The sequence below is a fragment of the Dermacentor silvarum genome, chromosome 11 (assembly GCF_013339745.2).
Source record: "Dermacentor silvarum isolate Dsil-2018 chromosome 11, BIME_Dsil_1.4, whole genome shotgun sequence".
Taxonomy (NCBI): Eukaryota; Metazoa; Arthropoda; class Arachnida; order Ixodida; family Ixodidae; genus Dermacentor; species Dermacentor silvarum.
This window is the reverse complement of record NC_051164.1, coordinates 23847203-23862990: the sequence shown is the minus strand read 5'-3', so window position 1 is coordinate 23862990 and position 15788 is coordinate 23847203. Positions and strand designations below refer to the sequence as shown.

General features: G+C 46.2%; 1 protein-coding gene across 1 annotated transcript in view; it reads left to right on the top strand.

Annotated features, from left to right (window-relative positions):
• The window catches only part of LOC119432464 (uncharacterized), a 43612-nt gene that overhangs the window by 2390 nt on the left and 25434 nt on the right, over positions 1-15788 (top strand). Inside the window, 5 exon segments of the mRNA XM_049658246.1 lie at positions 947-1071; positions 3337-3465; positions 5983-6179; positions 6181-6361; positions 14677-14949. Of these exon segments, the coding sequence (XP_049514203.1) occupies positions 947-1071; positions 3337-3465; positions 5983-6179; positions 6181-6361; positions 14677-14949 (905 nt within the window).

The window sequence follows — 15788 nt, the reverse complement described above, 5'->3', positions numbered from 1 at the left end:
GCTACTAAGCCCCAGGGCGCGGGTTCAAATCCCGGCCACGGCGATCGCATTTCGATGGGGGCGAAATGCAAAAAGCATCTGTGTACCGTGCATTGGGTGCACCTTAAAGAACCCCAAGGTGATCAAAAGTAATGCGGAGTTCCCCCACTACGGCGTGCCTCATAATCATATTGTGGTTTCGGCACGTAAAACCCCAGAAATAAAATTATGGAGGCCTTTCTTACTGTTTTAGTTTTTATTAGTTATTACAGTTACCACGAGGTGAATTAAATTTTATGCGTAAGTGTCAAATGACCCATTGGGCGAAATGCAGCTCCACTAACGTGAAACCTGGGGAGGTGCGAAGCATGCAGTGATGCACCGCTAATGGGCTCATACTGCCTTAAGGAATGGCTGATAACCCCGTAAACGCGGCATCCCCGTTACGACGACAGAAGACAAGTGAAATTCTACGCTGGAATGATGAGCGGCAACGCAGCCAGCTGTGGAAGACCACGACGACGACGAACGCGGGAGCAGTGGTGCCGAGCGCGAGCACGAGCCGCTTGCTTATACCGTGACGACGACGACAGCAGACGCAGACAGCCCGAGCGCATAAGGTGCTTCGCACCTAAAACCAAGCGAAATGGGCAACTGCAACGTCGCTGGAAAAGTAACTGTAATCTAAAAACAGTAGTTTGATTTTGCGTTTCTACTGTTGTTCCTATTTTTTTACCAATCATCGTTGATACAGTGCGCATGTATCTGATAAAATGTGTGTTCAGCGCAAACTTCAATAAAATGTATGCGGTCACCCCTCCTCCTCCCCCTTGTTATGTCCACTGTAGCTTTACGAATTTTAAATGTTCTCGGGTAGGCAAGTACGAAAATGAGAGCAAAGAAGAATGATAAAATTAAAAATTCAGTACACGTCTTGCTGTTGCGCTCTCCGCTGTTGTGTACGCAGGGTGGAGCTGTCGTTCATCCAGTTCAACTTGCACTCGAACAACAGCCCAGACGGCCAGTGTGGCGCCGACTTCATGGAGATCAACGGCGTCCGCTACTGCAACCGTCAGCTGGAGGGACAGATACGTGAGTGGTCATGTTACTCGGCAAATGGCGCCTTGTCAGATTCCTCGGGCTCGTCATATAGATTTGCGCACATCGTACCATTTTTGCGAAGGCGCTGTCAATATCGGCAGCATTTGCACGTCTGAGATAGGCAGCATTTGCACGTGTGACGTGATATACGTCAAGGACCTCGGGGTTGAGGGCTCAAGGAAAACTGAGTCGCGCTATCTGCGTTGACAAACTGAGGCCTAGTTTTAATGTATAGATTAAAAAGAGAGAAAAAAAAACACGTTATCTGATCCTGGTGTGGAACCACGTAAGAGCTCGGCCCCAGTACGTTCACGCGCGGACCACTTTGGAACAACCGCGCCCGGCACTCGCAACGACTCCGCGCCATTGGCCGGGGTGTCATACACAGTGTCTCCGGTGTGGGGCACTCATGGAAGACGTATAATATTCCAATCTTCGACATTGTCATGGCTAGTAGGCAAGTAGACTGTGCATTGTGAGTACGTCACGTGGTAGCAGCAGCGTTTTAATAGCAGCTTCTTCTCGGAAGCTCTGTCTTAAAGGGACATTAAAGGGAAATATTAGGTCGAGCTAGATTCAGTTATTACGCCTTTGTAATAACGAATTCGCCATTCGTAGCGCGCACAGAGCTTTTGTAAGCGAAGAAATGATGGAAATTATTATTCGGAGTGGTGCCGCCTATATAATGAACTGTGGTACCTGTCGTGTGATGTCAGCACTGGATGATTCACTGAGAACAGCAGAGGGGGAGGTCACGTAATGATTACCCCAAGTCGCCCGCTTCGGCGCGGGCGATTCAAATGGAGAAGCAGCTGTGGGACCTTCAGAGACAATTTTTAACAGCGGAGCTGTTTAAGCCAGCCGTAATGTGTGCCGCCTACCACTGCGTTGCCTAGCAACCACCTCGCGGAGCGTCGCGAGCTATGGTCGGGAGAGAGAAAAAGAAAATGAGAGCAAGACAGAGTGCGCGCGTCGCGCGCTATGCTCGGAAGACAGGAAGAGAAAATGAGAGCGAGAGAGAGACAGAGAGAAACAAATTGTAGCAGCACCAATGAGGCAGAGGTGCTGCCGACGCCATCCGCGCTTCTCCGTTTCCGGGCATTAGCGCCGAACGCTCGCGGTGTCCCTGACTGCAGCAGGCGCCTCTGGTGGCGGCTCGGCCGAGGTCCCACCAGCTGCGCGCTACTGCGCATGCGCCGTGACGTCATCCCTGCGTGTCGTCTGCTGCGCGCCGCGTGTACGTTGTCCATAGCTTTCGCCCCACTTCCCCTACGTGTGCTCGGACTGCAAGTGCTTCGCGAGGCGTTCCCCGATGCCATGGACCTCGAGGAAACGCTTACACACTTCGTATAACTTAGCATCACTTCGCACAGCCAGGACCAACGAGGAACCGATCAGCTCCACTGGGTCTTTAGCCTTGCGACACTAGTGCAAGCAACCCCGATTTTTTTTTTTGCACAACAAATACTGGCAAGCAGAAAACAATGATAGGAGACTGGACGAATATTCTATCGATATAATTTGGGTTAATATTTTTAATGTCCCTTTAATCTTTTTGAGAAGTGAGGAAGACCGGCGAAAAACGTGCGTCGGGCTTGGCCACATCGCCCTGTGGCATGGCGGCGGCCGAGTGCCTTGTTTGTACAGTGAGACGAGACCCAGGAGGCACAGAAAAAGCATATGACTAACGTGAGCAGCCGAGTTGCCCGCTTTTTGACCCCTAGAATGCGCCCATCGATGACAACTCACCGTTTCAGAGCACCACAGGATAATGCAAGCCATGGTCTACCATCAACCGATCTGCGGCTGCCAAAACACACAAACCGTACATTGTGTCACTGCTTCAGCAACGATAGCATTTTCTGTCAGGGCTGGTTCATTATATAACAACCAGGAAGCAGAAGCGAAACAAATAAAGTGAGACCGTCAGGGTTAGAGCTGTAAAGAGCGGACGCATTACGGGAGTTTCGCAGAGAGGGTTCCGAAGACTGTGAGTATATGACAGAATTCTATACACACGCATGCAGCATGTCGTGACAGGAGAAACATACGTTAGGCTAAAGCTCAATGCGACGTATGTGAAGCAGGTATAGATGCACAACTCCTCCGCCGGCACCTTGCACTTCCGTATAGCTGCGCTCAATGAATACGCCTTAGCGAACCATGGGTGCATAAGAACGCCTGTTTGCGCTGTCTTTAGCGTCTAAACTCGTTCATGGCTTCGCGTTAATGACCTGTTTCGTTTGTAAAATCCAGCCATCTTGGACTTCAGGGGTCCCCGCCGTAGCGTGACAATGCATTTCATATCCAATGACCACGATGCCGGGAAAGGATTCCTCGGCTTCTACAAGCAACTCGGCTGCCCCACGGGAGAAGGAGGCGATGGTAAGTCGTGCACGCTACACGCGATCGCTTTGCGGTGAGGACTTTGCTTGTAAGATTTCATATCCTCGTCAAGAAGTTCAAAACCAACTATTTTACACGACGCTCCTTTGTTTTACACGAACAAGCGAAACTTAAACTTTCTTCCGTCGGTACCCCTTTAAAGGAACACTAAAGGGAATTTAGATTTGACATGTCAAGTACGTAGACTCCGTAGCGTAGATCACTTATGCACTGTTATGTCGGTGTCCATAACTGCAATTTATTCATATAATGCAAAAAGGGAGGACACGGCTGGTGAGCCCATCGGCGCTGGCGAAACACAGCGCAAAAAGCACGCAATTGGTACCGCGATATTTTGTTAAATGCGCAGGAATTTATTGAAAAAAATTATGCCATGCTATATTTATAGAAAGTGCTTTTAAGCCATATTTGCATCTGGGTATTTTTAATCAAGAGAATGCAGTTTAGAAATCGTGGCACGAGCACGCTGATATTCGGCATCATTCAACGTGCAACAGTGGGCAGGGATGCTTAGCAGAACAGGACATTGGGCTGGACGGTATTGTCGGAACATGACGTACGAAAGCACGATTCGACGTTAGACAAGACAGGGGTAACAGACAGACCAGAAATGGATGGACGCGCATGGCAGCCTGCATTCGTACGCCTGCCAACTATTCGTACAAACTGTTTCAGTTGAATAGAAAAAATTACGCGCCATTCTACTGCTGCGAAAGTGGATTACTAGCGAAGCAGTTTAGCCCACGACATAGAGGTGACACGGAGTTTAGATCAAATATATGAGCAAATTTTATTTTTCTTTAGCGGCGACGGTGATCATAGTGAAGAAGGACACACTAGACAGTTTTAGTTGGGCGTCCGCAACCACCCACGTACGCAGCGAGCGCACTCCGGCAGGCGTTAATTGGCAGGACGCAACAATTAAGAAGTGGATTGCTCACTTGCACTGCAGTGTGCTACTTAGAGCCACCATACGCCAGCTTCTGAAACTATGTAGCCAATATCAGCCACCAAGAAGTCAAACCACAAGCAAGTCAAACCACAGTTTCCAATCTGCCACGAAAATGTCGCAGAGTCACGCGTTTTGATAATAGCAATGTAATCAAGGGTGGAGCCATGTCGAAAACCGCGCTCTCGTGGGCACGCAAGAACAGGTGAGAGCATCCCGAAAAGCCCGCAGCGGACGCTACGCAGCTTTTGAAAAGCTGCGGGCGCACGCAAGAGCGTGCTCCTGCGTACTACGCAGCGCACTGTCACCTCTGCGGGTTTCCTGCATACGCAGAGCTGTGGCGGACGCGGAACTAAAACAGTCTACTTTATTTTGATCGGCGGTCTTGATCGGCGGCATACATTCGCGTGGAAGACTACCACCACCTCGAGGAGCCGGAGGAAACTAGACAGGCGCAAACGCAAGCGCTTTGAACGACGACAAAGAAAGAGTGGTGGGAGCGTACATAGCCTACGTGGGTCGCACAGCAGCAAATCTTTGAGAAACCCTTATTATCTGAGAGTCAACAGTGAAAACGGTGCCTATTGATAACTATAATCTACTGAAAATACATATCCAAATGATGAGACGTTATAAGCTTATGCGTAGAATGAAGCGATTTCGTATGAAATTCTGGTGCTGAGTTTTTGCGCATGCAGATGTGTTGGACGACACGAAAAATCCGTAGAACCATAGCCAGAGACAGCTTCGCTGTAAATTTGTGGGCAGACGCTTTTCCTGCCACTCAAAAACAACATTCTGTTTGTGACACGGGCCTACCGTTTGCACTCAGGAGATAGTTCACTCAAGGAAAGAGCCACGCATTGTGGACTTAGCGCGCAGGCGCCACCTCACCCACATCCATTTCCAGCGACACTGTCAGTTTGCCGGTGCAATGCAGCCAAGCCAAGCAAAATGCACCCTCGCGTATCTGGTAGCACTTACTGTGTAACCCCCAACACCGGCCTCGCTTGCGACTGGATGGTATCCTTATACGTCATGGGAAGCGCGGAAAGTACAAACGGGCTTTTTTTTTTCAAGCCGCGTTTTTCGAGAAAAAAGTTAAAGAATCGGAGAATCAGTGAGACGTGGTGTAAGGAATGTGAATTCAAGTTTTCGCAAGCAAATGAACGAATTTTTTTAAAGTCGTCGTCAGTATCACCCTAAAAATGGCATGAAAATGAAATTGGGAAAAGTGGCGACGTCCCACCTGCCTTTACCCCCTTGCCAAACATGCTTGCCAGCTCATTCAGGGTCCATGCTCACCAATTCCGTGCTTGTTTAAGAGGGTGATGGCATGTTTCCGCTTCCCGAGACACGGGGCTGATGACATGTTATCACCCGATGTTGTGATGATGTACAGGACCAACCAATTAAATGGGCAGGGAATGAACGTGGGGCTCACAACAGTTTGGTTCACCCTTGCGAAATCAGTTATGCACCCTGACTCGATTACATGGCTACCGAAAGCCATACAAGCGGTGCATGCCATAGCAACGCGATGGCAGCCCAGCATACTTCCGCCGGCCGACCCCCGACGTCCCTGGGAGGAGGACCACCCGAGTTGTACCATCCGAAACCGTATCCGCATCCGTCGGATTCTTTGGACGTCGCCACCAAACGACAGCAGCATGATCACCCGCAGCCCAGCTGCGACCGGCTGTACGCGCTCGAGGAGTTCGAGCTGGAGAGCCCCGGCTATAGACCCGGGCCCTTACCGGCCGGGACTCGACTGCCGATATTTCATCCGGCGACACAGCGACGCCGTGTGCATGCTGCTAGTCACATTCGACGCCTTCGACCTGGAGTACAGCGCCGGCTGCCACCACGACTACCTGGAGCTGGCCGGCCACAAGATATGCGGACAGGTGCCCGCCGGAAAGACCAGTGAGTCCATTTGGTTGCTTACTCGCATGAGCTCTCGCGTCAACGATAGCCCACCGGTGCACTTAATATGAAGTACCGAGTGCGCCAACGTTTGGACCGACCTTTTTGAAGGTCGGTCCACCAACCGAAACTGTTCGGTAAATACACCTAAGATAACCGCGAAGTTGTGCTTCTCATTTTGCTAAATAAGCTTGGCCCATTGAAAAATCCAGAAATCCAGTGTCTGTTGAGGACGCACGTACGCAAAAAAAGCATCTTTGTGTCTTACGAAACGTAGGAAATAAAGCATCGTTTTTTTTCGTACGTGCGTCCTCAACCTACACGTTCATGTATATATATATATATATATATATATATATATATTACATAAGAAGCCAACAAACAATGGCACAAGGACAACATAGGGAAATTACTTGTACTTACTACTTGAATTAAAGCCGCGGTAGCTCAATGGCAAGAGCCTCACACGCGTAATGCGAAGACGTTGGATCGTTCCCCACCTACGGCCAGTAGTTTTTCATCCATTTTCATTTGCATTATTTTAATTATTTTTTTAATTCAATTAGTAAGTACAAGTAATTTCCCCTATGTTGTCATTGGTGTCATTGTTTGTTGGCTTCTTATAATATGATTATAAAAATCGGGCCCCTCGGTTCCCTTTCTTCTCATATATATATATATATATATATATATAAATTTTGCTTTGTGTTTTCCAATGAAGCTTTAGCAAACCACATCCGTATACACATGTATCAGCTGTTCCTTTGAATGATTGACAAGTATTTGCATTCGACCATTTTCTTCGTTATTCATGCAAACTTATCTTCATCCGGTTTATGTGCGAATGTATATTAACTGCTCTGACGCCATGCATTGTACCCTAATAAAGCCTGACCCTTGGCCGAAACGCCAATAGAGTGCTTCATACGCGCGTGTTCTGCATTGATATATATATATATATATATATATATATATATATATACAGGGTGTTTCAGCGAATACTTCACAATTTCTTTAAGGTTGCCTGTAGTAGATAGCCCGATTCTCGCTAATGAGCTGGTCTACTCGAAGAGGCGGACATTACTTGCACAACAAATTGAAATGCATATTCGACTAATCAACAAAAATTCACTACTTAAGTTTTTCTCTAATCACCTGATGGCCTATATTGTAATTTACAAATTGTACTCGTGAAGTTCGCAAGGCGAATCCACTTGGGATTCGCCTTGCGAACTTCACGACTACACCAGTTTCGATATATTAATCACTGAACTTTGCGGAGAAATGCATAGGCGTTCCGGTTAATTCTGTGCTTCAATGCATAAAGTGGCGTTTTGTTAACTGGAACGCCAATGCATTTCTCCGCAAAGTTCGAGAATTAATATCTCGAAACTGGTGTCATCCGGAGAATTCGTTCCAAGTGGATCAGCCTTGTGAACTTCGCGGCTACAATTTGTAAGTTGCAATATGAGCCATTAGGGAATTAGTTAAAAACTTTATTAGTCAATTTTTGTTAATTATTCGATTATGAATTTCAATTTATTGTGCAAGTAATGTCCGCCTGTTCGAGTAGACCAGCTCACCAACTAGAATTGTGCTAGCTGTGACAGGCAACCTTTAGGAGTTTTTGAAAGTGTTCGCTGAAAGACCCCTTATATATATATATATATATATATAGAGAGAGAGAGAGAGAGAGAGAGATATGTGTGTGTGTGTGTTTGTGAAGTAAAGAATCACAGGAGCCGGCACAGAAGTACTTAAAAAAATAGAAGCACGTACGAAAAACATAACAGGACTTCGCTGACGGTGCGGTCGGGGTCCGGCCTTCTTCAAGAGTCATCACGAGGAGTCAATGCCGCCATCTCATTCTCCTCCCATATATATATATATATATATATATATATATATATATATATATATATTTCAAATTTTAACTATATAAATCCAATTCTAACTACATACGCATGGTCCATTGAAAAATTCAGTTTATATATATATATATATATATATATATGTGTGTGTGTGTGTGTGTGTGTATGTGTGTGTGTGTGTGTGTGTGTGTGTGAAGGAAGTCGTTCTCGGGATCCGGTGTCTAATAAATTGAAAGTGCAGGCGCAAGTAAAACAGCACAAACAAGCATGTAATTTCGACGTTCAGGCCAAGGTTAGGCCTTCATCAAGAGTGCGATTGCGAGCACCTAGAGCTCCATTTGTAGATGTTCTCTGTAAGAGGGAACCAAAAAAAGATAATAAAAACGTACGCAGTCATGAATACCAACACGAGTACATTCAGTGGCGTCCACAATGGAGGGGAGTGAGGAATATCAGATGGATGGACGCAAACAGTGGAATGCAAGGGAGAGGAGTCAATCCCACCATCTCATTCTCCCATACATATTCGACTTACGAAATCACCTTTCTGAATGTTAGTGCAAGTGTGCACAAAAATAGGATTGGCACATCAGTTTACAGAAAACCAACAGATAAGCACGAATACTTACATTTTCATAGTAGCCATGTAAAACGTAGTACAGCCAAGCACTTCGTTTCAAGTGGATACGCACTAAAAAGAGGACTTAGCATTGAACTGTGAACGACGCCGTCACCACTTACTACACCAGCGTTATCCTCCCTCTGTTATCAGCGACGCGATACAAAAAGCAGACAAACCTGGTGGTCATACGCTTATGAACAGCAAACCAGCTCCCCCAGATTCACGAACTAACCTTATCCTCAGATATTCAGCATCGACTACTAACATAAATCATATCCCCCGGAAACATCATACCATACCCTTGCAGAGCGATAAAATGCGCCAAATTGTTCCTGAACCTCCGCGGGTGGTATTCATACGGGCCACCAACCTCACAGATTGTCACTAACCCTGAAATTAACTCAGCTATCTTCAATGACTGCGCACCACGTGGAAAACTTCCATGCAAACTCTGCCCCATAACGAGGACCGATAATGTTGCAAGAGCACCGCGTCTTAATTTTCATTCAAAATCCCAGGGGATTACTACTGCGACACTTGTAACGTTGTATATTTGCTCGCCTGCGCCATTTGCGCTCACAATACATCGTACAAACGAAAACTCCTTTTAGGCTACTCTTTAAAGTCTTGTTGAGAAACCGCCTGTAGCGTTTTAGTCACTATAAGTAGACTGCTCGCGCGTCTTTGAATATTTACTCGAGCAGCTAGCAGACATAACACTGCATAATATTGCGCCAGCTATCGCGTCTCGACTTCACATTATGAGCAAAACGGCATTTTTTATTTGGTGATGACAATGTCTAACTGAAATAAGGAAATGTAAAAATTCGAGCTCGCAGTTCCTCCCGAGGTGCACGTCATTTAACAGAACAAGGTTTGGCCATTAACAACCACATATTTGCTTCATTTTGATTAAAAAGTGCAAACAAAAGTGCATGTTTGTATCTAAGCTATGACTGCTAAGCTTAGACGAATGTTATGTGTCACATTGTCAAAATGTTTACTAAAGCCATTCGAAACACAATAACAGCACAACCATCTAAACTGCAGGATAACAAGTTTACTTAGGAAATGCTATATGGAAGCTCGGTATCGAAGGAGTAGTGTCTACAGAAGTCGCGTTTACGAGACGGGATGTTGTAATTCAAGGAAAGCAATTGGGGCACGATTCAGGGAGTTTATTAGGGCGTGATGTTAGCCAAATCGGCGAGCAAGTATAACGGCACTGTACGAGTGCCAGCGGCTGTTTGTGAAGTGCCTCGCGCTGCATCGACAGGCTGCTCGCTCTCTCGAGATCGCCGAGACACTAAAAGTAGGATCAGACAACACTGTGCACACCATCAAAACTGCTGTCTGAGCGAGGAGTGAAGAACCAGAGCCGAGGGCGGATGAGGCAAGAAGAAGCAAACACCGCAGCGGAAGCCAAGGAAACGGCTTCCGCTGCGGGCTGTCGGCAGCCTCGCAGACGAATACGTCAGTGACTGCCGCCAGCACTGTCGACCAATCAAAAAACAGGCAAACATCTAGTTAAGCGAATCATTCTCAGTGTGATTGGCCGGGGAACCATATTTGTGTGTATAAGTGAAATGTGGTATTCAATGTATAAATATTAGTATTAATAATTAGAAATCACACGTAAAATCGATACCGCAGCTCCCGCTCTACAAACATGTGAACACACTAGGCCAGCCTTTCGAAAAATTTAATTTAAAATCAGGATTCTCCACTCACTACGACAGAGAAGCTTGAGAGTCATTTCTAATACACAAGTTCAGCACACTTTCTAGGGGAAATTCTGAAACCATAGGCAGGCCGACGTGTATGCCCAACATGCCCGAGACATGTTTCCAAGATTGCCGACATGTTTGATGCACCAATGAATATTTTTCCTGTGTCTTTTATGCATTTACCAACGGTTATATATGGTAGCTAATATATGACATGTTTATGAAGCTATTGTAATGCAGAGAAAGACGCACTCATGCTCGCGCTCTCGGACGGCGGGCGCGGGCAGAGAGAGAAGACGACGAGTCAGTAAAACAGGCGTTCTGGCGGAGGGCCGGCTGTCTGCTTCTCTCATTCATTACACTATATGTATATTTCCGCATCATTTATTAGCGATTCTTCTCGCCCTTCTGTTATGTTGATGTTTATTACTTCACATATCAAGTAACTTTTCATTACCATCTATTTAATTTTTCATACGCGCATATACTTTGTATAAAAGGCAGTTTGCCCGTAAACACAAAACATGCCACCTGTGCACAGAATGCAATGGAATGGAGTTCGCGGAATTCAGAGGTTAGTGGAGGTCACAGTATGGATGTCACATAACCAGGTGGGATGCATTGACCGTCTTCGTGTTCTCACAAAAGTTGCAGTAACTTCAAAGAACAAGAGAAACAATCTTCTGGCAGCTGCGACCCCTCGCATGCTCTATGATGACATGTGACCCCTCTCTCCTGCATTAGACTGGCTCCGTCTTTCGAGCTTATATTTCTCCCGCCCCTCCATTGTGGACGCCACTGAATGTACGCCAGTTTGTACGCATAAGCTACCTACGCTTTTTTTGTTTTGTTTTGTTACGTGAGTGAATGTGCGCGTATTGGTATTCATGACGCCACTGGATGTACGGATGTTTGTATTCATAGATTACCGACGCTCTCTCTCTTTTTTTTCACTTGAGTGAATAAACATGTGTTGGTATGACGCCGTACATTTTATTTTTTATTATTGGTTCTTTTTTTTTTCTTTTGTCCTTGCTGCACTCCTACAGAGAAAATGTACAAATTGAGCTCTGGGTGCTTGCAATCGTACTCTAAGTTAGTTAAATCTTTGTGTTTGCTTTCTTACGAGCGCCTGGAACTCTTTATATATATATATATATATATATATATATATATATATATATATATAGTCATGTAATAAGAAGCGAACTAACCAAGCCACGAAGGACAGCAAAGGAGAAATTAATTGTACTCGTTAATAGAATGAAAGAAATGATAAAAAATGGAAATGAAAGTGGACGACAATGCAACTGACCGCATGTGGGGCACGAACCCACGTCTTCGCATTACGTGTGCTATGCGCTTACCAATTGAGCTACCGCGGTGCCGTTCTCCACTCTGCTTTCTGGGGTACTTATGTTTATCTACTAGAAGTAAACCTGGGTGTGTTAGCCAGCACCACCAATCATGGCCATGATGATGGATGTGACACATCCTCTCTCTGTTTCCCTATATATATATATATATATATATATATATAAGGCATGCGTAGATAGGCCGGGAGGTTAAGTGGAGGTGGTTCAGGTTGGCTACCCTGCAAAGGGGAGAGATTTACGGCAATAAAAAAACTGCGTAAAGGGAGAGGACGAGCCATATGAGAGGAGCACTGAGCAAAGCAACTCGCGTACATTATACAGCGGTAGCAGGCGGCGTTCTTACAGACTATATGTAGGCCCGCAGACCTCAGGAACTTCAGCAGGGCAAATATAACCGCATGGGGTTATATTACAGAACTTTCAACGCCAAGTCCGCAAATCCATGGGAGGTGCCAAACCGGAACTAGCTCCGCTGTGACCCAGCCTTGCGCCACTAGTGGAAACTTGCCACATTTTCTTTTTTTCATGTGAAATATTGAACTAGGGGTTATTGGGCTTATGGGGTGAATAAGGCGGTTTCATCAAAGTTGTTCACGTGGTGAAAAGAATGGAAAGAATTCACAATAAAATAATTATGCACGAGTACATAGTAGATTTGGTAATATCGATGAATGATTAATCGATTAAAGTACCCCTCAAAAGGATTAATCTTCATCGATCTCTACGTTGCATTTAATGGACCTTATCGATTACACCTGTCGAATAATTGTTTTCGAGAGTTTGACAGGAGTGGCACGAAAATTTTGAAACCATACAGGAACGGCGGCGCACAAGCAGTGACTGTTCGGCTGTGGTAGAGCGGCTGTCGACTGTTTTTTCTGAGAACCGAGTGATGCCAAGCCGAGCGTTCCCCTCTCTTCTCCCACACCACACACGCCACCACAGCACCCGAATTAAGCCGGAGGCTTGAAATGTCCTCGCAGTCGTTGATCGTCGTGCCACTCCCAGTCCGCTAAAGACGTGGCACAGCGTGCGCGCCGATTTTGGAGCATGTGTTTGACATAGCGATTGAGTTCGTGTCTACTCCAGCAAATCTATAGCGTCCCAGCATCTATTGTCGTGTGCTGGTTCAGTGGCCATTCAAAGAAGGTGCTGGTTTCACCCAGACATCCTCGCCAATTGACATTCCTTCGCTCTGTAGAAAAGAGCATGTGGTTTAAAATCCGCAACCAGTAATTTTTTTCCCTTGTGCATATTGCAATTTCTTTCATTTTACAGTTGGACTTCACCTTTCACTTTTGCCATTTTTCTGATTTCTTGTTTAACTGTATTTTACAAGGATTCACTGCTGCCATGTATCTTATTTACTTCTGCATTAAGTGCCGTTTTGTAACATATATTGCTTATTTTTTTTTCAAAAGCCACTTGTGTCAACTATGTTTAGTACTGAACAAGTTATTTAAAGCTGATACTTTATCAAAGCTTTATACACTTGTGTTTCAAACTTAGTTACACCTCTCAAAAATTCAATATAGGGTCCTCCAAAAGTAGACAACTGTATTTCAACCTTTTTTTAAAGTACCCGGCAGAAATTTTGATTAACCCGGCAGAAAGTTCGATTAAATCAAGGCTGAAATGATGATTGATTATTCGTTAATCGAATAAAATAGTTCACTGACTATCCCTAGTGCATGGTATCCCAGTTGGCGCTTGCACCGTTGCGCGTGTACTTTGTTATGCTGTAACGGGGGACTTACTGAGCCATCAATCTGGGCCACAGCTCATGCGTAGGTTCACGTAGGTGGGTGGCTTACGAAATATCATAAGAATAAGTTAAAAAATGACAAAACAGTTATGGCAAGATGCGCAAATATATTGCGTAATGCCCTCACCACACGCGATCGGCAGCCTAAATGCATCGAGGTGAGAACATTGAGGGAGAACAGAAAGTGAGAGGGCAGGCAACTTAACCAGAATAGAGGAGAGATAAGCGGCAAAAAAATGTGCAGGCACCATCCACGCTGATTATTAATATCAGCGAATAGACGAACGCTTCTAGAAAGCTACTCGCTTTATTGAAGGAATGACGTGCTATTGCAATGCGCGTTGTTGCGATGCGCCCCTATCACAATGCGGCCGCCAGCTACGGCCTGGAATTGAACCTGTGAATTCGAGCCAAGCTACAAAATTCTACAGCCACTGAGCGAACGCAATAGGTACAGACCGTGAAACAAATCCCGTGCAGTAAATGAACGAAACACAAAACAGCTAACGTTCTTTTTTTTAAGAAATTGAAATGGCGAGGCGCACCAGTGGGAGCCCGCAAATCTGCCATGCCACAAGATCCCAACATGCCCTTCTCTGTCGGCTGCACTAAATTATGAAACTCACTCAATGAACGGAGCAGCACCATCTCTACAAACTTTCAAAGGACTCTATTGAAAGAGACCGCAATCACTTCAATAAGAATTCGCGTTCAACAAGTGTGAGCCCAAGAATACTGTGATCGTTCCTTCGTTTTGACCTGTAGCGTTCACATATTCGAAGGGTTCCGCTCTTGCGCCTGTAGCGGAAGCACACTATCCGCTTTGTATGTGCATGCCCTGGTACACAAAAACCATCCGTGTAAAGGAACTTCGGGCTGTCAGCTTATAGGAATCGGCCAACTCGCGTATACTGTACGTCCTCGTTCATCATTGGTTTGCTCGTTTCTCCGCAGAGCAAGTGCCACTGCGAGACTTTCAAACCGCGTTCCGGTTTCACTCGAACGAGGCCGTCGAGAACCGAGGATTCATGCTCCGCGTGCGCCAGGTGGCCTGCGGGGACGACGGTGGCTCGCTGTTCGACCGTGGCTCATCCCCGCCCCAATACCCACACCACCCAGCACTCGGAGCCGGGGCCCCGCCGCCGGCCGGCGGACATCCCCTGGGTCCGGCCATGTTCGCGCCGTCCGGGGACCCAACCTTCTACCCGCCCTCTAGAGGACTTCCCGGTACACCCGAATGTCTTGTATTCACTCGACAGTCATGCGTTTAGGAACGTAAGCTGGTCACAATGCGTACGCGAATTTGGTTTTCTGTGGAGCCTAACCAAAGCTACACGATATGCTATTGCAATAAATAGTCTTAGTTGACCTTTTACGATCCGCTCCGCTCGGCCGATGTATCCTAATAAAGTGCAGAGAGCCGCTCAACAGGAACGTCACTGCGCGTGTGTAGATCAGCTCATGTCGGCAGCATAAGAACGTAGAAGGCTACCCTCGCTCCGCTACCGAGACGATTGAGCTAGTGCACCTGATTGGCTTCATCACCGTTCTCCAGCTAAACTGTCAGTGCGTGGCTCCTGCTGTTATAAGATGGGCTCTTGAAAAATGGAATATTAACGCAGCTGTCTGTAATGTCTGCGCGCGTGAGAAGATAGCGTAGCCGGCAGTAATCGATGCTCAGCTAAAACTGTTTACTGCTACGAGGATGCGACACTGACGTCTATGCCGCACACTAAGATAGTGCAACCACGCTTACTCGGCTAGACTTAATTGGCAGGCAAGAACGCGGAGGCGCGGTCAATTTTGCAGATTTTTTTTCTTTTTTTAAGGTTTTGCAATCGAGGCGTATATGGTGAAGCAAAGGTGCGAAACGTTTTTCTTTCGATCATGCGAGGGATGCGGCCGCTCAGCACCACTTCATCAGGATGGGGAGAGCTCTGTAACCGTTTTGCGTATGCGCGTGGCTACGATGTAGCACCCTAAATGTATGGACAGAATGCTTTGCAGGTGCGTAGTACAAGTAGCAAGTTAGTAGACACGTTTGCAGACCTGCGAATGAATTTATG